This window comes from Artemia franciscana, chromosome 15 (genome assembly GCF_032884065.1).
Source record: "Artemia franciscana chromosome 15, ASM3288406v1, whole genome shotgun sequence".
NCBI classification, from domain to species: Eukaryota; Metazoa; Arthropoda; class Branchiopoda; order Anostraca; family Artemiidae; genus Artemia; species Artemia franciscana.
In genome coordinates, this window is record NC_088877.1 from 24,852,037 (window position 1) to 24,880,022 (window position 27,986).

Below are 27,986 nucleotides of genomic sequence, written 5' to 3' on the forward strand. Positions count from 1 at the left end.
ATAAATTTGTGATTGTAATTAATGACTTTAGTCTACGATAATTAGTTCATAACAGTATGCAAATTAATTAACAGTCGGCCAAATAAGGAGGAGATATCACATAAATCATTTGTTGCTCATGGTAAATCAGTACATCACCATTTCTTTTCTGTCTACGGATCGTAGCGATAATAAAAGCTCAATAGCAAAAAAAAAATGGGTTGAAACTCGTCTGCTGTAAGATAAGGTAAGGGTAGTTGCAATTTTTCCACATTATGCCTGCAATTTTTAAAGAGTTTGTGTATCTCTTTTCCAGAAAATGAGTGCTTCATTTGAAAGGGACTTTTCTGTAAATCACAGGATGTGAAAACTAAGGGTAACACACGAAAATACAAAACAAAATTCATTCCATAAGACACATGAATCTTCACAATAACAGTTTGAAAAAATGACAAGTTTCTTAAAAACAGTTTGTAAAAATCACAAACAGTTTGTACAAACTAATAAAAAATAAGTTGGTATGAAAAACAACTATCGATAGAAGACTGTAATTAGGGCTATTGAGAAGGAAACATGTTAAAAAAAAATTCCTTCACCATAATATGCAGAATAATTGTAGTCAACACATTTTAACCACGATTTCCACTATGTTTTATCCACCACCCCCATAACGCACAAATATATAGCCTAAGTGATATATTTTTCATAATTTTTTCACAAGTCACTCTTGCTTCAACCTAGCAACCCGTAAACTGAATCAACGCTGACGAAATTAAGAAACGGAAAAACACATGGGAAATACAGAATTTAAGCTATATATTTTTGCACATTAGGGAGGGTTGGGAAAAAATATGGTGGAATTGCAGTCAAAATACATTAACTACAATTATTCTTCACGTATGAAGTAAATATGGTTTTTCCAAGTTATTTCCTACTCAACAGCCCCAATTCTAGGCCTTTACCCAACTATCACAACAAATTGACAACAATTTGTCCAGCAAATAGACGGCATTTATAGTGAAATTCTCCTGTAAATCCATAATTACCTGTTGCCCTATAGCTCCATTTTTGCTTAAGCATTTTATTCAAGTTCACTTGCTTTGCTTACTGATATTAGTCTGATTGTTGATCCAGTTTTAATTTAATCTTTTTATAAAGATATATTCTGATATATCTGGGCACTTGTAAGAAGCTTTAATGGAAGAAATCTTATCTCACTTAATAATACACAAAATACAACCAAATAAAGCAGACATTATTTATAGACGTAAATTAGATAGACTATAAGAATCGCCATAGCAAATGACAGACATTCTAGAAACAGTACCTGATGTTTCACTCTTGTGCAAGGAGAAACAAAAGAAAGGGCAAGAATTAGATGGACTTAAGAGAACCCTCCCTGGTGCTGCAAGAACAGAAGGTAAATTAGAAAAATAAAAGACAAACATCAGGAGCAACCATGGAACTCAAATAGATTCCATCAGCAATCCAAGGATAAAGGGACAAGGAATAAAATTGCTTTTCGTTATGAATTTAGGTATTAATTACACTTCAAATCCAACACAGAATCCCAGTTTGATTAGCATAGCTGCCAACGCAATGCATAATCAAAGCCCAATACATTTTAGTTTCAGCTCACCCACAGAAGAGAGCAGAAAGTACCACCCTCCTCCCTAGAAGACCAAAACATGAAAATTCGTAACTTTGCTTGATCCAACAACACTTGCATTAAAAAACAAAAAAAGATCGTGAAGAAGAGAAAACGAAGATAATAACAGTCAGTGTATTTTATTTAATTTTTTTTATAAAAAAAAATAAGTACAGACTGAGTAAGCTTGTCATAAATAATTTCTGAAACGACACTGGCTTTTTTCGTTTTGTCATGTATAGACAGTGTGGTCTCAAATTTTTATTTTCATTGTAAATAATATTATTTTCTTATTGACTTATATATGGAAATCAACTGTCAATTTTGACAACAATCCAAACTATATTTCTAAAATAGAAAAAATAATTTGGTAACACTTAAAGTTGACACTCACTTCTCCTAGAATTCTTCACATTTTGAACAGTTAATTAAAGTTACATTACAGGATATAGCTGAGTTATTTTAATGAGATGCATATCATGATAGCATAAAATTTTAAGTAACAAATGAATGAAAAAAGAATTGCACTTAAAGTCGCTAAAAAGAGAATCTAACAAAAGCTTTTCTAGCACTTTGTTTAGAAATAACGCCAATTCCTCTCAAACCCTTTCATTTAATTATAATGTTGAATTACTGTCAAAATGTCAAATATAGTGAAAGGTACCATAAATTTAATCTATAAATCAATAATCCCTTAAATACTAACAAATCTTTGCAAAAAAAGATTGCCAAATACACATCAGGGATTTAAAAAAGCATAGAATAAAAAAAAAGATAAACAAAGAGTATAAAACCAAAAATTACGTCAAACCCCTTATGAAATGAACAGCGATTAATCAATCAGAAACCAAAACTCTAAAACACTACAAATTAATAAAAATACATTCTTTGAATATACTTTCTATGCCAATTCAAAATCAGTAAAACTTGCAAAGTCTAAAAGTGTGATTCATTAAGTTTAAAGATGTTGCCCATCAAAAGTTATTGGCATAAGATATTTTCTAAGAAAATTAAAATGGAAGCCACCACCCCCCCCCCCCCAAACAGGCGAAGGATTGATTTTAATGAAGGTTGCAGTAATGAATCCGACATTTCAAAGAATCTGAGAAGATATTTTACATCTCTATAAATAGAAATGACACACTGAATATGCTTGATTTTTTTTAAAGGCAAGCCAGTTTGGTGACTAGCCTGTCTAAGATAAATTTAGTATTTTTCCCAAGAAGCATAGACAGAGGTTTATGAATTTTTTTTAGTTTGCTCTTTTTACTGTTTACTGAACACTTGTTTGCTTACTGCACATGATTAATTGTTTATGTCTTATTTATTTACTTACAGAACAAAATATCCACTCTGACATCTTGAAAATTGCAGTGGTATTCTAGAGCCAGCTTTGGTGAGAGAACTGACAAATCTTGCTTTACAAACAGCCATCAATGGTTGTCCTGAGTAAAATTAAAATTAAAATAACAAATATGACTTACACTCAAATATGACTAATATGACTTACACACAATCAAATAAGACAAGAATCCAAAAAACCAAAAATTTACAAGTCTTATGAATGATAACTCTTGGAAGAAAAAGAAGTCATATATATATATATATATATATATATATATATATATATATATATATATATATATATATATATATATATGTATATATATATATGTGTGTATGTATGTGTGTTTTTTTTTCAATGTAACCAATCAAAAATCAGAATAAATCTCTTTTTTTCATACCCTTTAAAGATTTAACAGAATTCCTATATATACTGCAGGTTCATTTAAACTATCTTTTTTTACCTATTTATTCCAAGTGAAATGGGCTGGAGCGTAAGCAAAAAGACTTTGAAATAAATACAAATCTAGTTCTGTAAATATAAATTTCATCAATCATCAATACCCCTTGGTGTCAGGTGAGAACAGAACTGAGGAGTTGCTGACCAGGGAAAGAAACTGGGCTATTGTTCTCTGCATTGTTTAGTGTTTGCACAGTGTTTTTGCAGGTAATAAATAAATTATTACTATTATTATAAAGTAGTAGGGTAACACTTTGAATTATTTGGTGTAGCCTATTTGTGCACAATTTCTGCATTTCTAGCACCAGGTCGGCCTACTTAGCCAAATAAAAGACTAACTGCATTTAAAAACGCATGACATTGAGGTTAATGCACATTAAAAGAAAGTTAAAAGGTTTGGAAGTTGGAACTTATGTTACATTTACACTTGTTACATATAAAAACTCACAGTGTGATTAAATTCTGCCCAATGTCACTATTATTACAACTCAGTGCAATATCTGCATTGAAATTTACAAATTGAATATCTGGTAAGAACAAAGCCATAATAAATCTAATATTAATTCATTTGCCAATTATGTGAAGAGTTTGCTTCTAATGTTTGACATTTGTGCTGTAGCCTATGTCTTTCAAGGAAATAAAAATTCCTTTTTTCCTAGCCAACTATGATAAAAAATGAAAAAACGTATTGATCCACAAAAAATTTTTAATGCAGACATAAAATAAAACTAAATCAAGGTGGCAGTATTGTCAGTGTACAACCTATATTTAGTGTGTAAATATCTTGCAATGTATATTTACTCGGCGATAGACTGGGAGACATAAAAATGCTTCACAAATAAATTTCCCATTGCAATAGGTGAATACAAATTTTAAGAGTCAGCTCAAATGTCCCCACTTGAAAGCTTAATTGACCAACTGCAACATTTGTAAATTTGCAACTCTCAGGTACACAATATTGTCATCTACCTTTCAACCTCTGTAGAATAGATGTCATCAGTGAACCACTTGTTAGCACTTGAAAAATATTCTGAAAACTAAAGATTTTGTTCAGTGAAAATATTCTGAAAACTAAGGATAGATACTCAAATAACAATAGCATATAGCAAATAGATACTATTCTGCTCTTGTTAGGTTCATTTCAAAAGGTTAGATTTTCTTTTATGAGCAATGAGGATGACTTGAAAGAGGTCCTTGTCAAAATATTTGCTTGTTTTTCATCTTCATATTTTGCCACTGGCTGACAAAATTCTTGTTTTCTAACCTATTTAATTTTATTTTTCATTTATTATATCCTTTCATCTCTAAGTTTCATAAGTTAGTATTCATCAAATTGTTAAGTCATTAGAGTGTATGGAGGATAATATACTTGTGGTATGGCTCACAGCAAATTTGGAATTGCTGGAAATGAATCTGCTGATGATATTATAATTCTATAATTCTAATAGCCATAAATAGGCAGAGTATAATTGTAAACCCCACACAAATGTATTATGTATTATGTGATACAGAGACTAATGAGTACATTAGAAATTGTGCAAACCCAATTTCAGAGCTTTATGATTATTGGGCCATCACCTGATGGACTGGTACATGGTATTAGATATGTTGCTGCTATTATTTTCAGATGGAGGACAGGTCATGCCAAAACCCATTCAATTTTGCATAAATGGGATAGAGTTAGCTCTCTTTACTGTGATATTTGTAATGAGTATGATGATGTTAGACATATCCTAATGAAGTGTAGGAAATATGATGTACAAAGAAATGTATTTAGAAGTTTTATTGTATTGAAATAAAAAAAAAGTAGGGTATTTAAAGTATTTTGGTGAATTCACAATGAGAGCATTCCTAGGTCATGCAAAGTCTTCTAAGTGGGCCCATAGAAAGGCTATATCCTTATTGACTAAGTATATAAGAAATTGTAATCTACACAATATTCTATAATCTTTGTATGATCTATTTGATTTATATTATATATATATACATACACATATATATATATATATATATATATATATATATATATATATATATATATATATATATATATATATATATATATATTTGTGTGTGTGTGTGTGTGTTAGCTGTTGTTAAATTTCATTTTATATATTTCTAGACATGTTATGTGACCATAGCAGGATGTGATATGCAGAATAATGTAAGTGATTTAAGCAAGAACAATCTGTACAACCCCAAGACATTTTAAGTGTTGATGTGGACTGTGCCAAATATATATTTCTCTGATATTCAAAGTGATGTGACTCTGCTTAGAGCCCAAGATTTAATACAGAACCACATGTATATGAATAGTTGATTTGTTCAAATGTCAACTAAACAACAACAACAACAAGGTACACCACTGAGAGGTATATTGCCTTTCTTATGTGTAGATATTTCATTGAAAGTTTCTCTAGAAAGTAATTTCCTGGATAAAGTTGAATGTGATGGGTTTTCATTCTATCATGGAAAGTGTTATGCAAATAATACTTTCAGGGTTGGATCCAGAACCTCAATTATACCCTGGTAAGATCTTTAAACCTATCTCCACCTCTTCTCACGCTAGAGATCATTAATCTCAGACACAGTGGTGTCAATTGGGAAACAAGGTTGCCCTTGATTTAGAGAAATATTTTTTTCAGGTATTTTCCTTAAAAAAGGCATTGGTTTGCTATTCCCACTTAAAAAAAAGAAAAAAATGATTTTGCTTAATTTGTATTCCCTCCCGCCTTAGTTTTTTATGAATTGGATCAGCTGCTCTGACTAATCTCAACAAAGTGTGTGCCATTAATGAAACTTTCAGAAATAAATCAACAATCCAATGGGTCTAAGGGATACATTTGAGCCTCATACCTTTGTTATTCCTGATTTATAACCTTTTATAGAACTCAAAAAATATTTCTTAAATTTAAAGAAAATATCAGTAAGGCTTGCCATCTTACTAAAGTCACTGGGATTGTGTTTTGAACCTAGATTGACAGACACAAGCCACAAGTAAAAACAAACCAAAACTACCATTTTTTTTTTCAAAGTTAAGACAGATGTAGACACGTCTACCATGCAAATTTAAAAAAAAAATCGGAAATAGGGAAGGAATGGAGAAAGGAGCTTGAAAATAGCCTCATAAAGAATAATCAAAAGCTCCTTACTAGGGGTGATTTGATTCCTTAAAATATCAGTCTTGTAGCCCTAGGTTCATACATATATAATTTTTTGAGAATTATTACACTAAAAATTATGTTTCAATGCAAAAGCTATTTGCCATCTTGGACAGTAATAAAGTTGATTGAAGTGAATGAAACTTTAAGGAATGGATCCAATGTTTAAATTAAAACCTGAGAAGATTTTTGAATGTTTCTAACTCCATGCTTTCCCTATCAAAGGGGAGTAGACCTCCTTTCATAAATTTCCTCAAACTATGTGTTGTAAAAATGGAACTTTGTGCATAAATCTAAACCAAAAATGGGACTAAATTTTTGATGGTCCAAATTAATTTGTCATGTAATGAATGAAAATGATACCCAATGCACCTTTTAACACTCATTTGAGATATACTAGTTGCCACCCTCACAAATCTATCTCAGCCCTCTCCTCATCTCTGATGGGACTTTATGTAGCCTAGGCTAAACACAGATCTTTGCTGACTTGCATCATTTTTTTATGCTTATTTTTAGTCAAAATTTGCATCAAAATGCCAAAGATAGCCAATTTAAAAGGACAAAAAAAATTTGTCATTGGACTAGGTCTATGTCTCAGTAAGTTAGAGAGAGGGGCTGGGATATAACTGTAATGTCAAAAATTATCATATTTTAAAGTATCATTGCATGAGAAATGAAATGGTATATTGATAATTAACTACCTAAACTTTAATTGCCAGGATTAGCCATCCCTTTGCAATCATAGACAATTTGTTATTAGGTTCTATAAAGTTAAAGCCATTTTGTATAGGACCCAGGCTATATCCTACTGCTTAAAACAGAGCAATCATCTACTCTTTTCATAACTGAGCCCAGTCTACTAGTCTTACCTTCTACTCCTATTTCTTAGGAAAAATTTATCCCAGCCTGCAATAGGTTTTGATAAGAGCTTGGAAAAAATAATCCATTAATTGTAATTGGCTATTAGAACTGCTAACAACTCAGTACAGCACAAAGCCACCCCAGAAAATTTCACTTTCCCTTAAATCCTTTCCTAAAATTTCCTCCCCTCCATTTAGGAACAGCCTGCTTTTGTTTGAATGAAAAGCAAAACCTTTGGAAACCTATTATTCTATATCTACAGATTGTGCTCTTTGGACACACTTACTTTTCTCTCTAACCATCCAAACCTTTCTCTCTAACCTAAACCAAGAAAGTGAGATCATTTTTTGTACATCTTACTGTCTGGAATTCTTTCATTCAGCTCAAGTGAGTACACATAGAGAGTCCCTTGTATTAGAATCCATACACAATCCCTCTGAGAACTCTATCTAATAAATCATCCTTGTGTTTCAGAGTGACCCCATTCCAGAACCATGCTTGACCACTGTCATCACTGTAGCTTCCAAAAATCTTGAATTGTTGACTTATCTTACTATTCTTTCAAACTTTTTTTTAACTGTTACAAAACACTACAGGACTTGGCTATCTTACTTTGAACATCTTGACCATCTACTATCTTTACTAGTAATACTGCTAAGGTAAGCAAAGCAATTCACTTTATTGATCTTCTTGTTATCAACATAATTATATATGTGATATCAACTTCTTTCTAAGATGGCCTATCATTTAGAATTTACAATTCTGTACATTACCTAAGGCAGAACTTGTAATTTTGTATTGAAGTTTAAGACATGTTAAGTTTAAGACCTTAAGAAGGTAGAATAGCTGGCTCTCATGAAGTCTTACATTTAGAGATAGGACAAAATTTTATAAAAGCCTCCATGGGTCCTAGATTGGGCTTTAGACCCACCTTTGATGGTTTAGTCCCCTGGCCTAGCATAATTGTGAAAAGAAGGACATGACAATGCCCCCCTCAAAGCAAGAAGACATTATAATAAATTTATAAAAGTAGAATATGAACAGCAATTACTGAATTACAAAAGAACATAAAAATGGCATCAATTGATAGCCTATAGGCCTAAGCCTATTCTTTTTTATTCTAGCTAAATTATGTTGAAAACTGCAAATTTACTGAACTGTTATATCATCACATGCTGGAAACAGTAAATAATACACTTTGTGGACACTTCTACTAATGCTTACCCCCAAATCACCCTGAATGTGAAAATATATGGCCCATATTGAAAAATATTTCCTATACATCACCCTTGTTTCAACTTAATACTGCAAATTGAATTGACACTGACAAAATCAAGAATCAGCAAAGAAAATGGAAAATATACAATTTGGGCTATATGGTAGCCCCTAGTGCACACTAATAGGCTACTGTAGCCTAGCCTTTACAAACAACAAATAGCATAGACCTATGTTCAATTATCTTGACATGAGGAGCCATGAAACATAAAGAGCCAAAATACATGCTTTTATTTACATTACTTTTTTACATTCTTTGTTTTGTTATAATCAATTAAATATGGAACATTTCGTACCTAGAACTTGTTTTAAACAATCAAACTGAAAATGTAATGATGCGTTTTTGGATTTTTAAATAAACCGTTTCTCGAAGCGCCATCTAATAATAACCGAAAATATATTAAAAAAAACTACATTGGCAGATTCCGGAATTGAAACGAAACACATTTGCATACAGCAATGAATCAAACACAGGTACGAACCAAATGCGAATTGAAACAACAGTTAGTAACTCATGGGAAGCCAATTCAGGTTCAAGGCTATCAAGGGATTAAGGAGTCTTAATAATTAATTAAGAAGTAAGCACATTTTTAATATTGAGCGTTCTAGTTCACAAGTTCGTTTCTGGTAAAAAGAGGATTTAACTTGGGAAATATCAAGATTGTTTTGAATGCTCTTTTTAATCCGATGAAGTGTTCCGTATTTTACATATATTCAATTTAAACATAAGTTTTTAAAATTAAAGGTTATAATTGTTAAATTTTATGTTAAAATTACAAAATTATAATTGAAAATTTTTAGCATTAAAACAAATAGTAGATGCACTAGAAATAAAAAGGGACGTGGGAACGACTTTTTTGATTACTGTTCTTTATAATTAAATTCAAATCTCACCATACTGAAAAACAACATATTTTCAATTTCCTACTTCTTCTTTTACAAAAGCTCGAAAATAAATGAATCATTGAATTGGACATTGAGCCTTAACCAATAAATTGATCAGTTCAAATTTTCTGAAAATACTTTAAAAACATTTATAATTTCCGGCCACCTGTAATTATTGCATACTAGAAAGTGTTCGGGAAAGTGCGTTAAATATTTATCACAAAGAATCAATGGTGTCGGGAGCCTCCCTGATATTTAAGGCGACTTTAGCTCGATTTAAGTTTGAAAGATGTTTTTACCTTTCCCCCCAAAAAAAGCTATAACTTCAAAATGATTAAAAGTATTGAATACTTTCATTATATATATTTTTTAATCTTATATATTTATTTTTTTTATTTCTTTATTTTACAATCAAAAGTATTGAATAAAAAATCAAATCAAAATCAATTATTCAGTAATCAAAATGAAGCAAATAAGAATATAAAACAATTAAACAAAACATTTAATAAAGCTTTTATATTAAAACAATTTCAAGTTCGTCTTAAGTTTCAATGGTACTCTTTACTTTATTTATTTTTTTCATTTAATATGAAAATTTTTCTGCAAATGAGAAGGGATCTGATCCCTTAGCTCTCTATCATAAAATTTTACTTTTCTTTCATAATTTTTGGATTCTGGATTGACTTATTTGCGTTTATTTACTTTGGTCGATTGATAATTATGCTTAAAAACCGCCACTTCAATTTAAAAGCAAAAGTGAGGGGAGTGGAAGGTTATGAAAACTTGCTAATTTTTAAGTTAATCTAAATTCACTATTGGATCCAATCTTCGAAGGTGAAAAAAGTAAAAACAAATGAAAAGGTAACTAAATCGTAAATAATGTAAGATTTAACCAATAAGCTAACCAATAGACGCGATAACTGATAATCTTTCTCGGAATAAATACAAAATTCAGTTGTTGTTGTTTTTTTTTTCAGATACAAGTATAAAACCTCCACTCAGGGGATCTTGGACCTGATGAATTTAAATGTTGTATTTATGATCGCCGCATTTTTTTTTCAGATTTTACGCTCCCCTTTAAAACCGTCTTACAGCAATAATTTTCTTATGTACAAGCTTACGGTCGATAAATTTTTACATTTTTTGAATAAGCATAAAAAGTAGATTAGTTTGATATACATGTTTCTCTTAAACTTCCGTTTCTCAGAGTTCCACTTTGAAAACAAATTTACATGTTTACTGTTTCCAGTGATTCAGAAAATATGAAATTAAGGGATGCAGTAGGTACTTAAAGCACTTACAATTTTTTCATTGCTAAAGGATTCCAATGTAGTGGAAAGTAAAATTTAGCTTTCCAGCTAAATTAGATGACATGGGGTTGGCCATCCCTGTTATATTTCAATTTTCTTCTATTTTAAAGCTTTTTACGTCGCTCTTAGGTTTCATGTGAAAAAATACGATATACTTTTTCCCATTTGATTTTGCTTAAATTTCATGTAATTTTCGAACTAAAAGATTTTTATAATTCTTTTCGGTTTTTGACTAAATAGATAGATTACCATTTTGTATTGAAATTTGAGCCAAAAATTTCGCCCTATGGCCATGATTGAATCTGAGTGGCTATGTGGTCGTTGAAAGAAAGAAGAAGAATGAATTATACAAGGGCGTAAATCCAAAAAGCCCGGTGTCTTATTTCGTTCTTTGTGAGTTAGTGTTAACAGCATGATTGATTTTGCTGTACTGTTACACATCAAGGCTTTTGTTAATTGCACAATTATACAGTACTTAGCCCCATTTCCAACTGAATAAAACAAAGATAATCAAACGGATCTGCTGTCACAATATTTTGTAAATATGTGCAACATTGTGAATCTCACAAATATGATTGCTGATGACGGCTAAGAGACCTCTGCTTGCAGCTCTTCACCTTCGCTACCAGGGGCTACTGGGCTATGATCGATCATATTTATCTACATCGGTGGTATATAGCTTGATAGATACAAAAAGGGATGACCTAAGTACTGTACAAATAAGGGTGAGTCATGAACAAATTTGTGAACAGATCAAAGGGCAAGGATATTCTTTAATTTGAAGGAAGTTAAAGCAGTCGCTTTGGGTAAATCTAAAAAAGAAAATCAACCAGAATCCCTGCATACCAAAGCTCTCTTCTGGTGAAAAAAAAATTACAGTGGGATTTGAAGTAGAAGTTGCAGGAGAGTTTCTTGGAAGACAAATTAAAAAAGCACAAAAAACAAACAGCAGATTAAAAAAGAAAAAATACAGTGCTGGTTGTAATTTAAAGCTTGTGTTACCTGTGAACCCTGGGATTTTGCGACAAGCTCACTCCGGTAGCTTGCACCGTAAGGACTTAGTAGTTACATCATTAGACTTTTAGTTTCAAATTTATGCATTTACTATGCTAGAAATATATTAGTTGGAGAATATTTTGTCTGGAACAATTTGAGCTTGCTTAGTAGTAGGATTTAAAATTTGGAAATATTTTATTTCTTTTTCGCAACGTTTCTTGCGCATCTGAAAAGAAGAAAAAAATCAAACCAAATCTCAAAAATACAGTTCTTATTGAGCTGATTAAATCGATTCTTACGAATTGGGACGTTGTTATATGGGGCTTTTTGAATCTCATGTTGTAAGTTCAAGCAGTGAAAATTACATTTTCTATTTGAGGCGCTAGAATGTTGAAGCCTAGGATTTTTGTAAGTAGGGGTACCAATGGAGGAAGGTCAGAGGTCAAGTGTTTCTCCTTAATTACCCCACTCTCCTTCAAGAAGAAAAATTCCTTTTTTGAGTGTATTTTCATTGAATAATGCCTTTTTTGGTATTATCATCGAAAAATTGGAAAGCTGATAAACTTACACCCCTCAAAATAGATTTTTAGAGATTTTTAAGAAAAAAAGATTAAAAAATGACTTTTACCTTTTTAGCGTTTTTACCTTTGTCTTGTTTTAGCGTGTTACAATGTCAGGTTTTTTTTCCATTTTTAGGCCGCATTGGGATATCGACTAACTAGAACAAAATGGAACACAGAGATGCACCCCCAGCGTATTGTAAGTATTTGGTGTTCTTTTCCATAATCATTGTGAATAAGCACCGTTATAGCAAAGGTTAGACCTCTTCGTCCAATTCAAGTCCTTTTAAACTAATTTTATTTACCACCCTCTTCTTCACAAGTGACTAATACTTCAACGCCTCAATCGTACTGTTACATTTCAGTTGCAAACTAACTGGATGAAAAATTAGTTAGCTGAAACGATGCTGCCAGAAAGTCCCTTCTAAGAAGGGGGAGGGGTGACTGAAGTGAGCTGCTTGGGTAGTGTGGCTGACGGGCGACATGACTAGGGCTGTTTCAATTATGTTTGAGTTGAGAGGGTATGCCGTAATTAACTTTGCCTAGGTTTGTAACTTTGCCTACCAACCCTATGATTGGCCATGGCTGCCAGAAGCAGATTTGAATTTCATGGGAATAGGGAGAAAAGACGTTTGAAGAACAAATAGAGCCTATATATATATATATATATATATATATATATATATATATATATATATATATATATATATATATATATATATATATATATATATATATATATATATATATACATTATATTATATTACTATCTTTATAAGTGAATTAAATTAAAAAACATTGTTTTTGTAACTGAAAGTAAGGAGCCACATTAAAACTTAAAACGAACAGAAATTACTTCGTATATGAAAGGGGCTGTTCCCTCCTCAACGCCCCGCTCTTTGCAATTAAGTTTACTCTTTCTCTCGAATCTACTTTTTAAAACAATGAAAAAATTTAGCGTAAAGAGCGTTGCGTTGAGGAGGGAACAGCCCCTTTCATAAACGGAGTAATTTCTGTTCGTTTTAAGGTTTAATGTCGCCCCTTACTTTCCATTAAAAAAACTTTTTTTTCTTTATTTAATTTATGAACGTTTTTGAATTAATGCATGTCTTGGTTTTGGCTCTCCGCACATGAATACTTAGAACGAAATTTGTATATTTTTTTTTTGCTAAATGGCTTTTTCTTAGTTTTGATCGGACGGTTTTGAGAAAAAAGGAGTGGGGAAGGAGGTTGCTCTTCAATCTTTTGGTTACTTAAAAAGGCGACTAGAACTTTGAATTTTTACGAACGTTTTTATTAATAAAAAATATAGGTAGCTTCCGAATTAACTTCCGTAACGAACTTATATATTCCTATATTTTTACTACGTAGATGAGGGGGTTTGCCCCTTCTTTAAAACCTTGCTCTTTACATTAAAGCTTAAATTTTGTCCCAATTCTTTAAGAATGACCCCTGAATCACAAAGGCCGTAGAAGAAATAGTTGAGATTACTAAAAATACTTTAGCGTAAAGAACAGGTATTTAGGAGGAGATGAGCCCCTCATATGCGTAATAATTTCCGTTCGTTTTGTTTTAATGCGGCTCCTTACTTTCAGTTAAAAAAACTTTTTCATATTTATCTTTTCATTGTCTTTTATTTTAAATAATATTAGAAAATCCTGCGCCTTCTTCATGGAAATTCTCTCCTCCCATGACAAATTCCCCCATGGAAAGATCCTTCCACGTGACCCCCTCCCCTCAACCCCCTCTTTAACCAGGAAAAAAATTCCCCTGAAAACTTCTGTACACTTCCCAATAGCCATTACTGTATGTAAACACTGGTCAAAGTTTGTAACTTGTAGCCCCTCCCCCGGGGACTCTGAGCGAGTAAGTCGTCCCCAAAGACATAGTTATTATGTTTTTCTACTATGCTTAACTCCTAATACCCGCCCTTTACGCTAAAGTATTTTTAGTAACTTCAACTATTTATTCTTCGGCCTTTGTGATTTAGAGGTCATTCTTAAGAAATTGGGACATAATTTAAGCTTTAGTGTAAAGAGCGAGGTACTGACGAGGGGGTGAACCCACTCATATACGTAATAAAAACATGAGAATACAGAAGTTCGTTACGTAAGCTAATTTGTAAGTTACGTATATCTTTTACTAATAAAAACATTCGTAAAAAATTAAAAGTTCTAGTTGCCTTTTTAAGTAACCCAAAAAATCAGAGGGCAACTAAGCCTCCTCCCCCGCTCCTTTTTTCTCAAAATCATTCGATAAAAACTATGAGAAAGGCATTTAGCCAAAAAAATAAATATGCAAATTTCATTTTAATTATTCATCTGTGGAGAGCCAAAATCAAAACATGCATTGATTCAAAAACGTTCAGAAATTAAATAAAAAAAAACAGGTTTTTTAAACGGAAAGTAAGGAGCGACATTAAAACTTAAAACGAACAGAAATTACTTCGTATATGAAAGGGGCTGCTTCCTCATCAGCCCCCGCTCTTTACGCTAAAGTTTTTACTGTTTTAAAAAGTAGAGTTAAGAGAAAGAGTTAAACTTTAGCGTAAAGAGTGGGGCATTGATGAGGAAGCAGTCCCTTCCATATACGAAGTAATTTCTGTTCCTTTTGAGTTTTAATGTCGCTTCTTACTTTCTGTTAAAAAACTTGTTTTTTTTTATTTAATTTTTATTAAAGATAGTTGACTTATATACTATCTTTATTAAAGTGATTAGTGATATGTACGAGAATAACGCAGCTGCTGTTAAAGTAGGAAATGAGGTTAGCAGCTCCTTTTGTATTAAATCAGGAGTTAAGCAAAGTTGTGTTCTATCCCCCTTTATATGGATCATTTTTATGGACTTTGTCTTAAGGAGCACATGAAAGTCAATGAGAGACCATGGAATGAAATGGAAAGCAAAAACTTTCCTGGATTATGCTGATGATTTAAGTATCCTAGATGAAATTGTGGTCAAAATGAATGAACTTTTAGAGGTTTCTCAAGTTCAGGGTGCTAGAATAGGTATGAAAACTAATTTAAAGAATTCTAAGTCACTAAGGCTACGAATAAGTGAAAATGAAAAGGTGACGCTGGGTAACGGAAAGATTGATCAGGTGGGTAGCTTCACTTACCTTGGTAGTATTATTAGTAAAGACGGCGGGAGGAGTGAATATGTTAAAATTAGAATAGCCAAGGCTCAGGGTCTTTTTTAACAGTTAAAAAAAGTTTGGAAGAGTAGGAAGATTGGTCTTCAAACCAAGATTAGAATATAGGAAGCTACAGTGATTGCAGCGGTCAAAAATGGCTCTGAAGCATGGGTGCTACAAAAAGCGGATGAAGATTTGCTAGATATTTTCCAGAGAAATTGCCTACGGATTGTTTTGTGTACCCGGCTGACTGCCGTATTTCAAAAAGTAGGCTACACAAAAAATGTGGTTCAATCACGCTTTCTAGGGCTATAATGAAAGAAAGATTGAGATGGATAGGACACGTTGTGCGGATGAAGGATGACAGATTGCCGAAGATGATCCTTTTCGATTAACCGTCTAGGGCTAAAGGGAAAGCAGGTCGTCCTAGTCTTTGGTGGGAGGACGTCGTAAAGAAAGATTCAAAGGAAATAGGAACTTCATGGGAGGGTGTTGAAAGGGAGGCTTTAAATATATTGGGATGAAGGAGGACCGTGCGTAGCTGTGTTGGTCTCAGGCGAATTGGTATCGCGGTTAGTCGTTAGTGGTAGTATTAGTAGTAGCACTGCTTGCGCCATGGTGAACAAGCTTTTGCTAGAAGAGAGTTAAGGGGCCCTGAAGTGACCCAAAAACTTATTGTTCCTGATCAGGTTGAAACTTTGATCCGTAAGTCCTTCAACCTCGACAAACCTAATATAAAGAAATAAAAATGGGACATGATCTCCAAATTTTGAGCAAAAATGGACCAATTTTTCGGCTCATATTAACATATATATATCCTTTAGTTCTCGGATCAACGGCACCCAGATGCACAAGAAAAAAAGGGACTTACAATAATAAAGTCGCCCATGATGTTTGCCCTATATTTGTATGTGCGCATATTGTGCTATATTTGTATATATATATATATATATATATATATATATATATATATATATATATATATATATATATATATATATATATATATATATATGCATATTTTTATATGTTAAGTTCTATAAGAACTGTATTGAAACCACAGGGCCTACCCAAAAAACAGGATTTTCTATTAGAAGTAAAAAGGTTCTTAACAAGCCCGAAGAAAATAAACAAGCCCTGCAGTCTAATTTTTAATTCTCTTGATGGTCTTCTGCCAGTCATGATATGTACTACGGTCAGTATATAATGTAAGTTCCTTAAAATACTCATGCAAGCTCGGTTTCTTAGGATTAAGCATTAGTTTTTCAGAACTTCACAAATAACGGGAAATATACAAGTCAGTTATTTTGTATATGCAAGTTGCATAAACTAAAAAGTAATAATTTTTGTTCATTTTTGATTTTCATCTTTACTTAAAATTAATTTTTGTTTGTTTCTATCTTTCTTAAATATACGCAATAAACTTTTCAAAAAGATCATATCAGAACAACATCCTAGGAAGACAAGGTCTGCGTCAAACGTTCTAGTGAGACAAACACCTGCAATCCGATTGGGTTTCGCCCGGATTAAAAAAAAAAGTTTTTCCAACTGAAATTAAGGAGCAACATTAAAACTTAAAACGAACAGAAATAGGACGCTCTTTAACGCTAAAGTTTGAATTTTGTTCCAGTTTTTTAAGAATGACCCTTGAATCACAAAGGTTCAATTAGAATAAATAGCTATTTTGAAACTACTAAAAAAAAACCTTTAGCGTAAAGAGCGAGGTGTTGACGATGGGGTAAACTCACTCATATACGTAATAATTTCTGTTCGTTTTAGGTTTTAATGTTGCTCCTTACCTTCAGTTGAAAAAACCTGTTTTTTAATTTAATTTCTGATGATTTTTAAATAATGCTAGAAAATTTCGCACCTCCCTTCATGGACAATTCCCTCCCCCTATGGAAAGATCCTACCACGTAACCTTCTCCACCTGACCCCCATACCATAAAAAATCCCCCGAAATCGACTGTATACTTCCCGATAACCAACTATATGTAAACAATGGGCATAGTTCACAACTTAAAGCCCTTTCCCTGGGGCGGTGGGGGATTAAGTCATCCTCAAAGACATAAGTACTAGATTTTTTGACTATTTTGAATAAAATGGCTATCTCGAAATTTTGGTACTGTGATTTTGGTAAAAAATGAGCGTAGGAGGGGGCTTAGCTGTCCTCCAATGTTTGTGGTCACTTAAAAAGGGCACTAGAACTTTTAATTTCCGTTTGAATAAGCTCTCTCCCGATACTTCAAGACCTCTGGGTCGATACGATCACCCCTGGGAAGAAAAAAACAAAAAAAAAAATAAACATGTGTCCGTGATCTTGCTTCTGGGAAACGTTCACCATTTTTACAGATAGGAGCTTGAAACCTCTATGAAAGGGTTCTCTGATATGCTGGATCTGATGGTGTGATTTTTATAAGGACTCTATGACTTTTCTCCCTTTTTCCAAAATTAAGGCAAATATTATCAGGCTCGTAACTTTTAATCGGTATGACTAACTTTGGTTTTGTCGCAGAAAATGGGACTTTATTGCGACTTTTTGTGACTTAAAAACAGGTACTAAAGATATTAACTGCAAGGCAATGATTCCCCTCGTCATTACCTATGACATTTTATTCAGTATGATCACCTCTGGGAAAGAAAAATAGGAGATACACACCTTCAGGTAATGGTTTATGACCATCACGTATTGACTGGCTAAATCTAAATTATCCTTCTTTGAACCTTTTTCTTTGGGCAAACATTTATATTTATGGTGCTAAATAATATTTTTTCTATTTAAGAAGGGCGCTTAATTTTGTATTTTACTTTCAAGTGAGCCCTCTTCGAACACTCTACGACCATTGGTTCAATGGCTTTACTCATGAGGGAAAAAATTCAAAGGAAAAAATAGAAACACATTAGCAGCATCCATTTAAATTTAGAACTTCGTCGTTGTTCAAAGTGAAAGATTATAAGTCTCCAGTGCACAGTTTTCACGCTCATAATTTGAAATTTTCATAAGCTTTTTCTTTAACACTTACAACTTATTTACTATTCTCCTTTATCTAAATGATACTTATTATATCTGTCAGCATTTATTGGAAAATATTTTTCATTGAGAAAATACGTTTTTAAAATTTATCTCACAATGGGCAGTGGTACTACTGCAACCATGATTGAATTAAAATGTGATTCCAAATAAAATGCTTTATAGCCGCAATTTGGACGCAAAGCATTTGAAATTAGCATTTGTAGCGGCTGATTATCACCAGAACGTAAGAATTTAGTCCCTTCGTCATTACACTTTTGATGCATGTTTTTGTTTGACTCTAACTTGTGTTCTACTATTGCTTTGTATTATTTTAAACAAACTCTTTGATATGATCATCGGTGCTATCTAATTATGATCAAAACTTAAGGATTCCCCTTTTATTATCATACTTTCGATGCATGTTTGTGTTATCTGTAACTTGTCCACTTTTGCTGTACTGTCTATAAACATAAACTGTATATATTATCATATATTTGATCATACACACCAATTACTTTTGGTGTGCAATTTTTTTTTATGTATTTAGTTTAGACAATATTTTTGTCTTTTTTCTCCGTCGGTAAAGGCTTTCGGATGTGAACCCCAAATGATCAAACTTTTGTTGTTACTTTTAATAAAAAAAAAAGTTTTTCATTTTTCACTGTCTTATTAAAAAGAAATTTAGCCGTTTTAAACATTTTATTTTTAATTGTAGACTCGCATTCTTCACTAGCAACTTCGCCGCTCTCTCCATATGTAGAGAGAAGCACCCAAAACCACCCCTTGCAAAATTTAAAACCATCCTCTGCAGAAACATATCTGTCTCAAGTGCCCCCAAGAACAACCAATTTACAGAATACTGGCCAGCCGCAAACAATTCCAATGGTGCCAATTCAGCTGATACAACAGCCACAACAAGCGCGGAATCCTAAGATAGATGTCACTATTATTAACAACAATGCTTCAAACGCAGCTTGTCTGGTATGGTTTTTTTACTTATTTTTAATTTTCATAATTTTACTACAAACCTCTAATAATATTAGAAAAATTGATAATAATCAGCAGTCTACCAAAGTCTAGGTGCTGAGGGTTTGCTTGTAAGACAATAACACCAAATGAGAAAAATTAAATTAAAAATAAATTACCTGAATTCAGTGAAACGAATCAGTTCAATGTTCGAAGAAAAAGGAATTGCAGGATTGAGACGTAACCCCAATTGAGCAAAAACAACTAAACACAAAAAAATAACATCCCATGCCTTGGAATAAATATGACAGTTTTTTGTCATATTTCAAGAATTAAGGAAGATTAGGAGCCTACTATGTCATTATACTACTACTACTACTAACAACTCACTGTAGCACCAAGCTGTCTGACGCCAACACAGCTACGCACGCTCCTCCCAATCCGTTCATAGCCTCCCTATTTATTACCTCCCAGAAAGTTCCTATTTCCGTGAAATTTTTCCGTACGACGCCCTCCTACCCCATTCAGGGATGATCTGCTTTTTGTTTGAACCTACATGGATGGCCAAAAAGGAAGATTTTTGGCAATCTGTCATACTTCATCCTCAGAATAGGCCCCAGCCACTTTAACCTTTCTCTCGTTATAGCCCCAGAAAATCGAGTTCAACCACATTTTTCTACAGAGAAAAAATACCTACGTACCTTTTTTGAGGTACGGTCAGTCACTCGAGTACCCAAAACAATTTGTCGGCAATTTATCTGAAGAAGATCAAGTGAATTCTCCTCCGTCTTTCGGAACGCCCACGCTTAAGAACAATACTTCACTTTTGCTTCCAATATTCTAATCTTAATTCGCAGACTTATTTTACTATTCTTCCTAACTTTTTTCAATTTTAAAAAACACCCTGAGCCTTGTTTATTCAAATTTTTAAATTTTCACTGCATCCACCGTCTTTACTAATAAAATTAAATAAAAAAAAGTTTGTTCAACTGAAAGTAAAGCGCATCATTAAAACTTAAAACGAACAGTATTTGTTACATATATTAATGGTTTTGCGCTAAAGTTTGACATTTTGTTACAATTATCTAAGAATGACTCCTGAAACACAAGGGCCGTTTAATTAGAATTATAAACTTTTATTATAAGGTCTAACAAAGCTTAAAGAGAGAGGTATTTAGGCGGGGGCAGCCCCCTCATATACGTTATCATTTCTGTTCGTTTTAAGCCTTTATGTTGCTCCTTACTTTCTGTTCAAAGAACTTGCTTTTTTATTTAATTTTTAATTGTTTTTTTAAGTAATGCCGGGAAATCTGGCTCCTCCTCCATGAAAAATTCCCTTCCCCACGAAAATTTCCTCTCCCCACGAAAAATTCCTCTACGGACAAAGACTCTCATATAGCCCCCATCCCCCAGCCATAGAAATCCCTCCTGCCGAAAAATATCTGTGTAGATCCCAATAACCAATATATATAAACAATGGACAAAGTTCATAGCTTGCAACCCTTCTCCTCGGGACTGTGGGAGGTCAAGTCACCCTCAACGATTTAGTTATTATGTCTTTCGATTATGCAGAACTCAAAATTTTGCTCGAGTGCCTTTGGGGAAAAAGAGGACGTGGGAGGAGGGTTGCTGCCCTCCAATACTTTCGGTCAATTGAAAGAGGGCACTACAACTTTTTATTTTTGATCAAATGACTCCTCTCCAAATTTTGTAGCGTTGCCAGTTTGATAGGATAATCCTGAAAAAAAAACGACCACGCATCTGTGATCTTTCTTCTGGCAAAAAAAGTGAAACTCCACTTTTTTACATATAGAGCCTCAACAGTATAAACTTCAACACTAGTGTTCGCTGGTATGCAAAATACGATGGTGTGAATTTCATTCACAGGTTTTTTCCACTTTTTCAAAAATCGGACAAATTTTCAGGGGCTCGTAACTTTTGATGGGTAACATTAAACTTGATAAATTTTAAATATTTTGGATAAGCATCAAAATTTGATCTGTTTGATCTATTAAATAAAAACGACAAGTTTTTTCAACTGAAAGTAAGGAGCAACATTAAAACTTAAAACGACCAGAAATTATTGCGTATATGAGCGGGTTCACCCCCTCGTTAATACCTCAGTCTTTAGGCTTAAGTTGGAATTTTGTTCCAATTGTTTAGGAATGACCCCTGAATTACAAAGACTGTAATAGATTTTTTGACCATGTCGAACAAAATGGCTATCTCAAAATTTGTTCCGATGACTTTTGGAAAAAAATGAGTTTGGGAGTGGCCTTGTTGCCCTAAAATTCTTTGGTCACTTAAAAATGGCGCTAGAACTTTTGATTTCCGTTCAAATGAGCCCTTTCGTGATAATTACTGTTTGATATTATTATCATGACTCTTTTTCTTACGGTTTTGGTTACTATTGAACCGCACCCCTCCTTACTTACAGTTCGTTACCACGAACTGTTTGATGCTACCTAGGAAAGTAAATATGTTCAGTTGATCGATCTTCTCGTTATTTAACATCGCCTCTTCAACTTAGCTTATTCCCAGTCATGGCAAATTAGTATTAACGTCATAATGCTTGCGATACCGGGAGCCCAGGCTTTGCCCGGACCCCGTACTCGGCACGTGGCAGGCTCAAATATGTTTGATTCTTTAATTACACATTAGCATAACGATCCCTTTATTCTTTAGTTTTAAGTTGTAATGTGCCAAGTCAACAATTTCAATTGGTTTAAGAAATTCTGGTGTTAATTCAATTCCTCCTTTCTATTAATTCATTAAAGAATAGTCTGTTTTATATAAATTGTTTTCTCCTGGAACTCGTTGTCTTTCTCACTGCTGCTTCTCTTCTAACCAAAGCAATTGCAATTGAATTAAGTAATCCTGGCGTGAATTCAATTCTTCCATCCTGTTTATCCTTCACAGACTCACCTATGCTAAACTAACCTGTTCCTTCAGTCCACTGTAATTTTGCTTTGTCTTCTAACAGAAGATTTCGTTATGCAATGTTTTTCTTTGCAAGGCAATATGATTTTTGGTGTTTCTGGTTCCATGTCTGTTTCTGTAGCTCTTCAAAATTGTTTGTCATTTTGTGTAATTGTGCATGCGTCATAAATACTAAAATGATACGACCGTCTCTGAGACGAAAATGATTTAATTTCTTCTCATGAAATGTATATGAATATGAAGTCACTTATATGAATTTTTTCCCCAGAATTAAGGCTATAAACTAATTTTTTCAAGCTCTTGACCTATCTATATTGTTTTTCCAGTCCAAGAAATTTCAGGTTCTAATTTTCATAAGACAAAAAAAAATATATGGAACTGTTTTCATCAAAAACTTTCTGTATAAATGCATACACAGTTGTTCGTTTAAAGAGAGTTGATAGATAATACATATTCATCATAATACTGTTAACATCCAGGTACTGTTAACATCTAATAGTAGTAAACAGCCAGGAACTCAGTGGCCAGTGAAAGGTTTCCCCCTCCTTCAAAAAGACTTGAACTACCCTTTTTTACAATTTTTCAAAATATTATTTTTGGGGGTACAGGCTTTCGTCCTGCAAGAATAAAAAACGGTACCATTATTTTTTCAATAATGCGGATTGATATTCATAACTTCAGAGCCCCCTCCTCTTTCAAATACTATTGTCTCCTGGCAGCCCTAGACTCCCCCAGAGAGCCGCAAATTGACTAGTAATTAGTACAAGACTAGGGTCCGATCCATGGAACAAATATTATGTTCTAAATATTCTATATTTTTTATGGGCACTTTTCTATATCTTTGATCTTTCGCTTGTTCACTTTTCACGTCTGAAGGATCCCTGGATATGTCCCGCTTCAATATTCCGTGAAATCAGATAGGTATGTTGGTTAAAAGAGATGAATTTGGGTCCAGATGGACAAAACTCATATTAAAACCCAAGGTGTAATTTGGTATGGGGCAGCTGAAATTTAGCGTCTTCAAAAACCTTGTCAAAACTAAGACAGATCTGAATAACTCAAGTGTTTATAGAAACTGATTTTCAACTTTAGTATACTTTTGCTTTTATGGTACTACATGGCTCATTTTCATTTTTCACTCGGTAATTTTCGCTTGTCTTAGGAAAACTGGCCCCAAATTTATCCCCTCCTCCAAAATTTTGACGAAAATTATGCCCCTACTTAAGAGGTGCCATTTTTACAGCAAATAACAAATAATTACACCAAAAATACCTTTTTAAGTGCATAAAGGCTATATATAATATTTTTCACCAATTTACAACATTACTAGCAATTTTTGGCCGGTGAGAATATCGTTATTTACCATTAAAAATCAGATGCAGGAATTAAGACATTTTTCACTTCATCTCAGAGATTAGCCCATTTAAAACGTTACTTTAAAATACTTTTCACCATTACGTGATATAGTGTCTGAATTCTGGTTTTGATACTTTTTATTTATAAAGTCTTTCTGACAAGTAACAATTGTATATGGGCCAATTTAAGCCCAATTGAATTTATTCTAATGCGGTTAATAATGATAAGTGAATTAATATATAAGCCAATTTAAAGCCAACTGGCTTTAACATATCAGTCAATTTAAGACTTGTATATTGTGTCCTAATATGTTTAAGAATGATAAGTGAATTGATATATGAGTTAATTCAAAGCCAATTGGCTATAGCATATGAGCCAATTTAAGACTTGTATATTTTGTCCTAATATGTTTAAGAATGATAAGTGAATTGATATATGAGCTAATTCAAAGCCAATTGGCTATAGCATATGAGCCAATTTAAGACTTATAGTAGATTGTGTCCTAATATGTCTAAGAATGATAAGTGAATTGATATATGAGCTAATTCAAAGCCAATTGGCTATAGCATATAAGCCAATTTAAGACTTATAGTAGACTTTGTCCTAATATGTTTAAGAATGATAAGTGAATTGATATATGAGCTAATTCAAAGGCAATTGGCTATAGCATATTAGTCAATTTAAGACTTATAGTAGACTTTGTCCTAATATGTTTAAGAATGATAAGTGAATTGATATATGAGCTAATTCAAAGCCAATTGGCTATAGCATATGAGCCAATTTAAGACTTGTATATTTTGTCCTAATATGTTTAAGAATGATAAGTGAATTGATATATGAGCTAATTCAAAAGCAATTGGCTGTAGCATATGAGTCAATTTAAGACTTATAGTAGACTTTGTCCTAATATGTTTAAGAATGATAAGTGAATTGATATATGAGCTAATTCAAAGCCAATTGGCTATAGCATATGAGCCAATTTAAGACTTGTATATTTTGTCCTAATATGTTTAAGAATGATAAGTGAATTGATATATGAGCTGATTCAAAGCCAATTGGCTATAGCATATGAGCCAATTTAAGACTTGTATATTTTGTCCTAATATGTTTAAGAATGATAAGTGAATTGATATATGAGCTGATTCAAAGCCAATTGGCTATAGCATATGAGCCAATTTAAGACTTATAGTCGATTGTGTCCTAATATGTTTAAGAATGATAAGTGAATTGATATATGAGCTAATGCAAAGCCATTTGGCTATAGCATATGAGCCAATTTAAGACTTGTATATTTTGTCCTAATATGTTTAAGAATGATAAGTGAATTTATATATGAGCTAATTCAAAGCCAATTGGCTATAGCATATGAGTCAATTTAAGACTTGTATATTTTGTCCTAATATGTTTAAGAATGATAAGTGAATTGATATATGAGCTAATTCAAAGCCAATTGGCTATAGCATATAAGCCAATTTAAGACTTATAGTAGACTTTGTCCTAATATGTTTAAGAATGATAAGTGAATTGATATATGAGCTAATTCAAAGCCAATTGGCTATAGCATATGAGCCAATTTAAGACTTGTATATTTTGTCCTAATATGTTTAAGAATGACAAGTGAATTGATATATGAGCTAATTCAAAAGCAATTGGCTGTAGCATATGAGTCAATTTAAGACTTATAGTAGACTTTGTCCTAATATGTTTAAGAATGATAAGTGAATTGATATATGAGCTAATTCAAAGCCAATTGGCTATAGCATATGAGCCAATTTAAGACTTGTATATTTTGTTCTAATATGCTTAAGAATGATAAGTGAATTAATATATGAGCTAATTCAAAGCCAATTGGCTATAGCATATGAGCCAATTTAAGACTTATAGTTGACTTTGTCCTAATATGTTTAAGAATGATAAGTGAATTGATATATGAGCTAATTCAAAGCCAATTGGCTATAGCATATGAGCCAATTTAAGACTTGTATATTTTGTCCTAATATGTTTAAGAATGATAAGTGAATTGATATATGAGCTAATTCAAAGCCAATTGGCTATAGCATATGAGCCAATTTAAGACTTATAGTAGATTGTGTCCTAATTTGTTTAAGAATGATAAGTGAATTGATATATGAGGTAATTCAAAGCCATTTGGCTATAGCATATGAGCCAATTTAAGACTTGTATATTTTGTCCGAATATGTTTAAGAATGATAAGTGAATTGATATATGAGCTAATTCAAAGCCAATTGGCTATAGCATATGAGCCAATTTAAGACTTGTACATTTTGTCCTAATATGTTTAAGAATGATAAGTGAATTGATATATGAGCTGATTCAAAGCCAATTGGCTATAGCATATGAGCCAATTTAAGACTTATAGTCGATTGTGTCCTAATATGTTTAAGAATGATAAGTGAATTGATATATGAGCTAATGCAAAGCCATTTGGCTATAGCATATGAGCCAATTTAAGACTTGTATATTTTGTCCTAATATGTTTAAGAATGATAAGTGAATTTATATATGAGCTAATTCAAAGCCAATTGGCTATAGCATATGAGCCAATTTAAAACTTATAGTAGATTATGTCCTAATATGGTTAGAATAATTAGACCTTTAGATGACTTTTAAAATATTAGCACAAGCATAATGGAACTGTACACAAGCTGTAGAATCGGTCACTTTTACAAGCTTCAAGTGAAAAATGTAACTGAAAATAAATGTAACTGTAACTGAATATTTTGTGCGTGTCCCTCGAACCAACTAAAAAAAATAACTTCGAACTTAAAGAACAACTTCGAACAGTGTATAATTTTCATTAAAAAAAACTTGCAGATTTTATTAGAAGGTTCCCATTCCCCCTTGGAGATCAAGTATATTTACAATAATCCAATAATTTCATTTTCTGACAATAAAAAAAAATCCAAACATATCTCCTAGCGTGCCTCCCTGAAATGAGCTATTTTGTAAGGATTTAGACAATAGATAAGATAATATTCATTCATAATGCAATATAGTCCTCCCTAAGTCTGCTTGGCCTGTAAAAAAGGTGGAAGATTCATAAAAGGATAACTTACTCTGAAAAAAAACATCCCTTACTTTAATAGAGAAAAGAGGAAATAGAATATAGAGATGAATATACAAACAGATATATTCCAATAATAAAAATTAGACATTTAACAAACACAGGATATTTATCACCTAAAAAGCTCCATGTGTTTATACATTTATAGATTTTTAGAATAAATTATTTTATTTCTGCTGTCTAATTAAGGACTTTTCTGCTCCTATCTTGTTTTTTTTTTTTTGTTGGTTTTTTAGTTTCTCAGAATTCTACGAAAATAGGGAGTCATTTTATTTGAACCAATTTTCCAGCTATATATTATATAAACTGCGAAGTAAACATTTTTGTTCGTTTTAAGTCTGAACTTCGCCCTTTATCTCCATCTGAAAACTATCCCCCCGAATATCATACAGGGGGTAAGTAAGTTCGCTGTCTATTTGGAAAATCTGATTTCCTCCAATTTGTGCTATAGATACTATATGAATGTGTTAATAGTATTATGTACACATTTTTATATTAGATTTGTAAAAAGAAATGTGTAAGAGATTTGTTTTGTCTTATATAGGATTGTTCTTTTTTAGCACTCGGTTACCACAACTCACTACGGCTGCTGTGCTCTTCTCTTGGCAATATTCTTCTTTCCATTTGGAATTATCTGCTGTTTATGCCTTGGAGAAACCTCTTGTGATAATTGCGGCGCAGTTTTTAGGGATTAAGACATTTTCCTAGCCCAAGCATTCAATTTATATGGATTATTTTTTTAATAAACATTATATAGTGCAGCACCTAAAAACAAACCGTTTTGCTTTAAAGAGTAGCTTTTATCTATTTATAGGAGTATAGTTAGCTCACAGAAGGAGTGACGTAGCTAAGGATAGGAATGGGGTGGATAGGGGGCGCCATCCACAGGCATAGCTTGTGAGTGGGCGACAAACTGTATTTTTGCGTTTACTTCTACTGTAGTAGTGATGGTAGGGGGGAGGGTCAAAAACCGACATTGTTGGCCTGCTCTAAAAACTCTACGCCCCTGCACGAAAGC

The 27,986-nt window shown here is 32.7% G+C and overlaps 2 protein-coding genes across 2 annotated transcripts in view; one reads left to right on the forward strand and one right to left on the reverse strand.

Annotated features, from left to right (window-relative positions):
- Positions 1–9,139, reverse strand: part of LOC136036235 (uncharacterized) — an 87,755-nt gene extending 78,616 nt beyond the window's left edge. Inside the window, exons 1-2 of the mRNA XM_065718332.1 lie at positions 9,025–9,139; positions 2,964–3,072 (exon numbers count right to left, since the gene is read on the reverse strand). Coding sequence (XP_065574404.1) covers positions 2,964–3,061 — 98 coding nt within the window. The 5' untranslated portion in view covers positions 3,062–3,072; positions 9,025–9,139. The remainder of the gene's footprint in view (positions 1–2,963; positions 3,073–9,024) is intronic.
- Positions 9,140–9,184: 45 nt separating this feature from the next.
- On the forward strand, positions 9,185–27,729 carry LOC136036238 (membrane protein BRI3-like). The gene is made up of 4 exons (XM_065718337.1): positions 9,185–9,306; positions 12,616–12,678; positions 19,337–19,602; positions 27,529–27,729. Exons 2-4 carry the CDS (start codon positions 12,648–12,650, stop codon positions 27,661–27,663), a joined length of 432 nt encoding a protein of 143 aa, XP_065574409.1. The 5' UTR covers positions 9,185–9,306; positions 12,616–12,647; the 3' UTR covers positions 27,664–27,729.
- Positions 27,730–27,986: the final 257 nt, after the last annotated feature.

Bases quoted from the DNA above. Each gene is read 5' to 3' on its own strand.
- LOC136036238 (XM_065718337.1), top strand. From the start codon at position 12,648: ATGGAACACAGAGATGCACCCCCAGCGTATT. The intron at 12,679-19,336 runs GTAAGTATTTGG...TTTTAATTGTAG, and splicing joins AGATGCACCCCCAGCGTATT to ACTCGCATTCTTCACTAGCA. The intron at 19,603-27,528 runs GTATGGTTTTTT...GTTCTTTTTTAG, and splicing joins CTTCAAACGCAGCTTGTCTG to CACTCGGTTACCACAACTCA.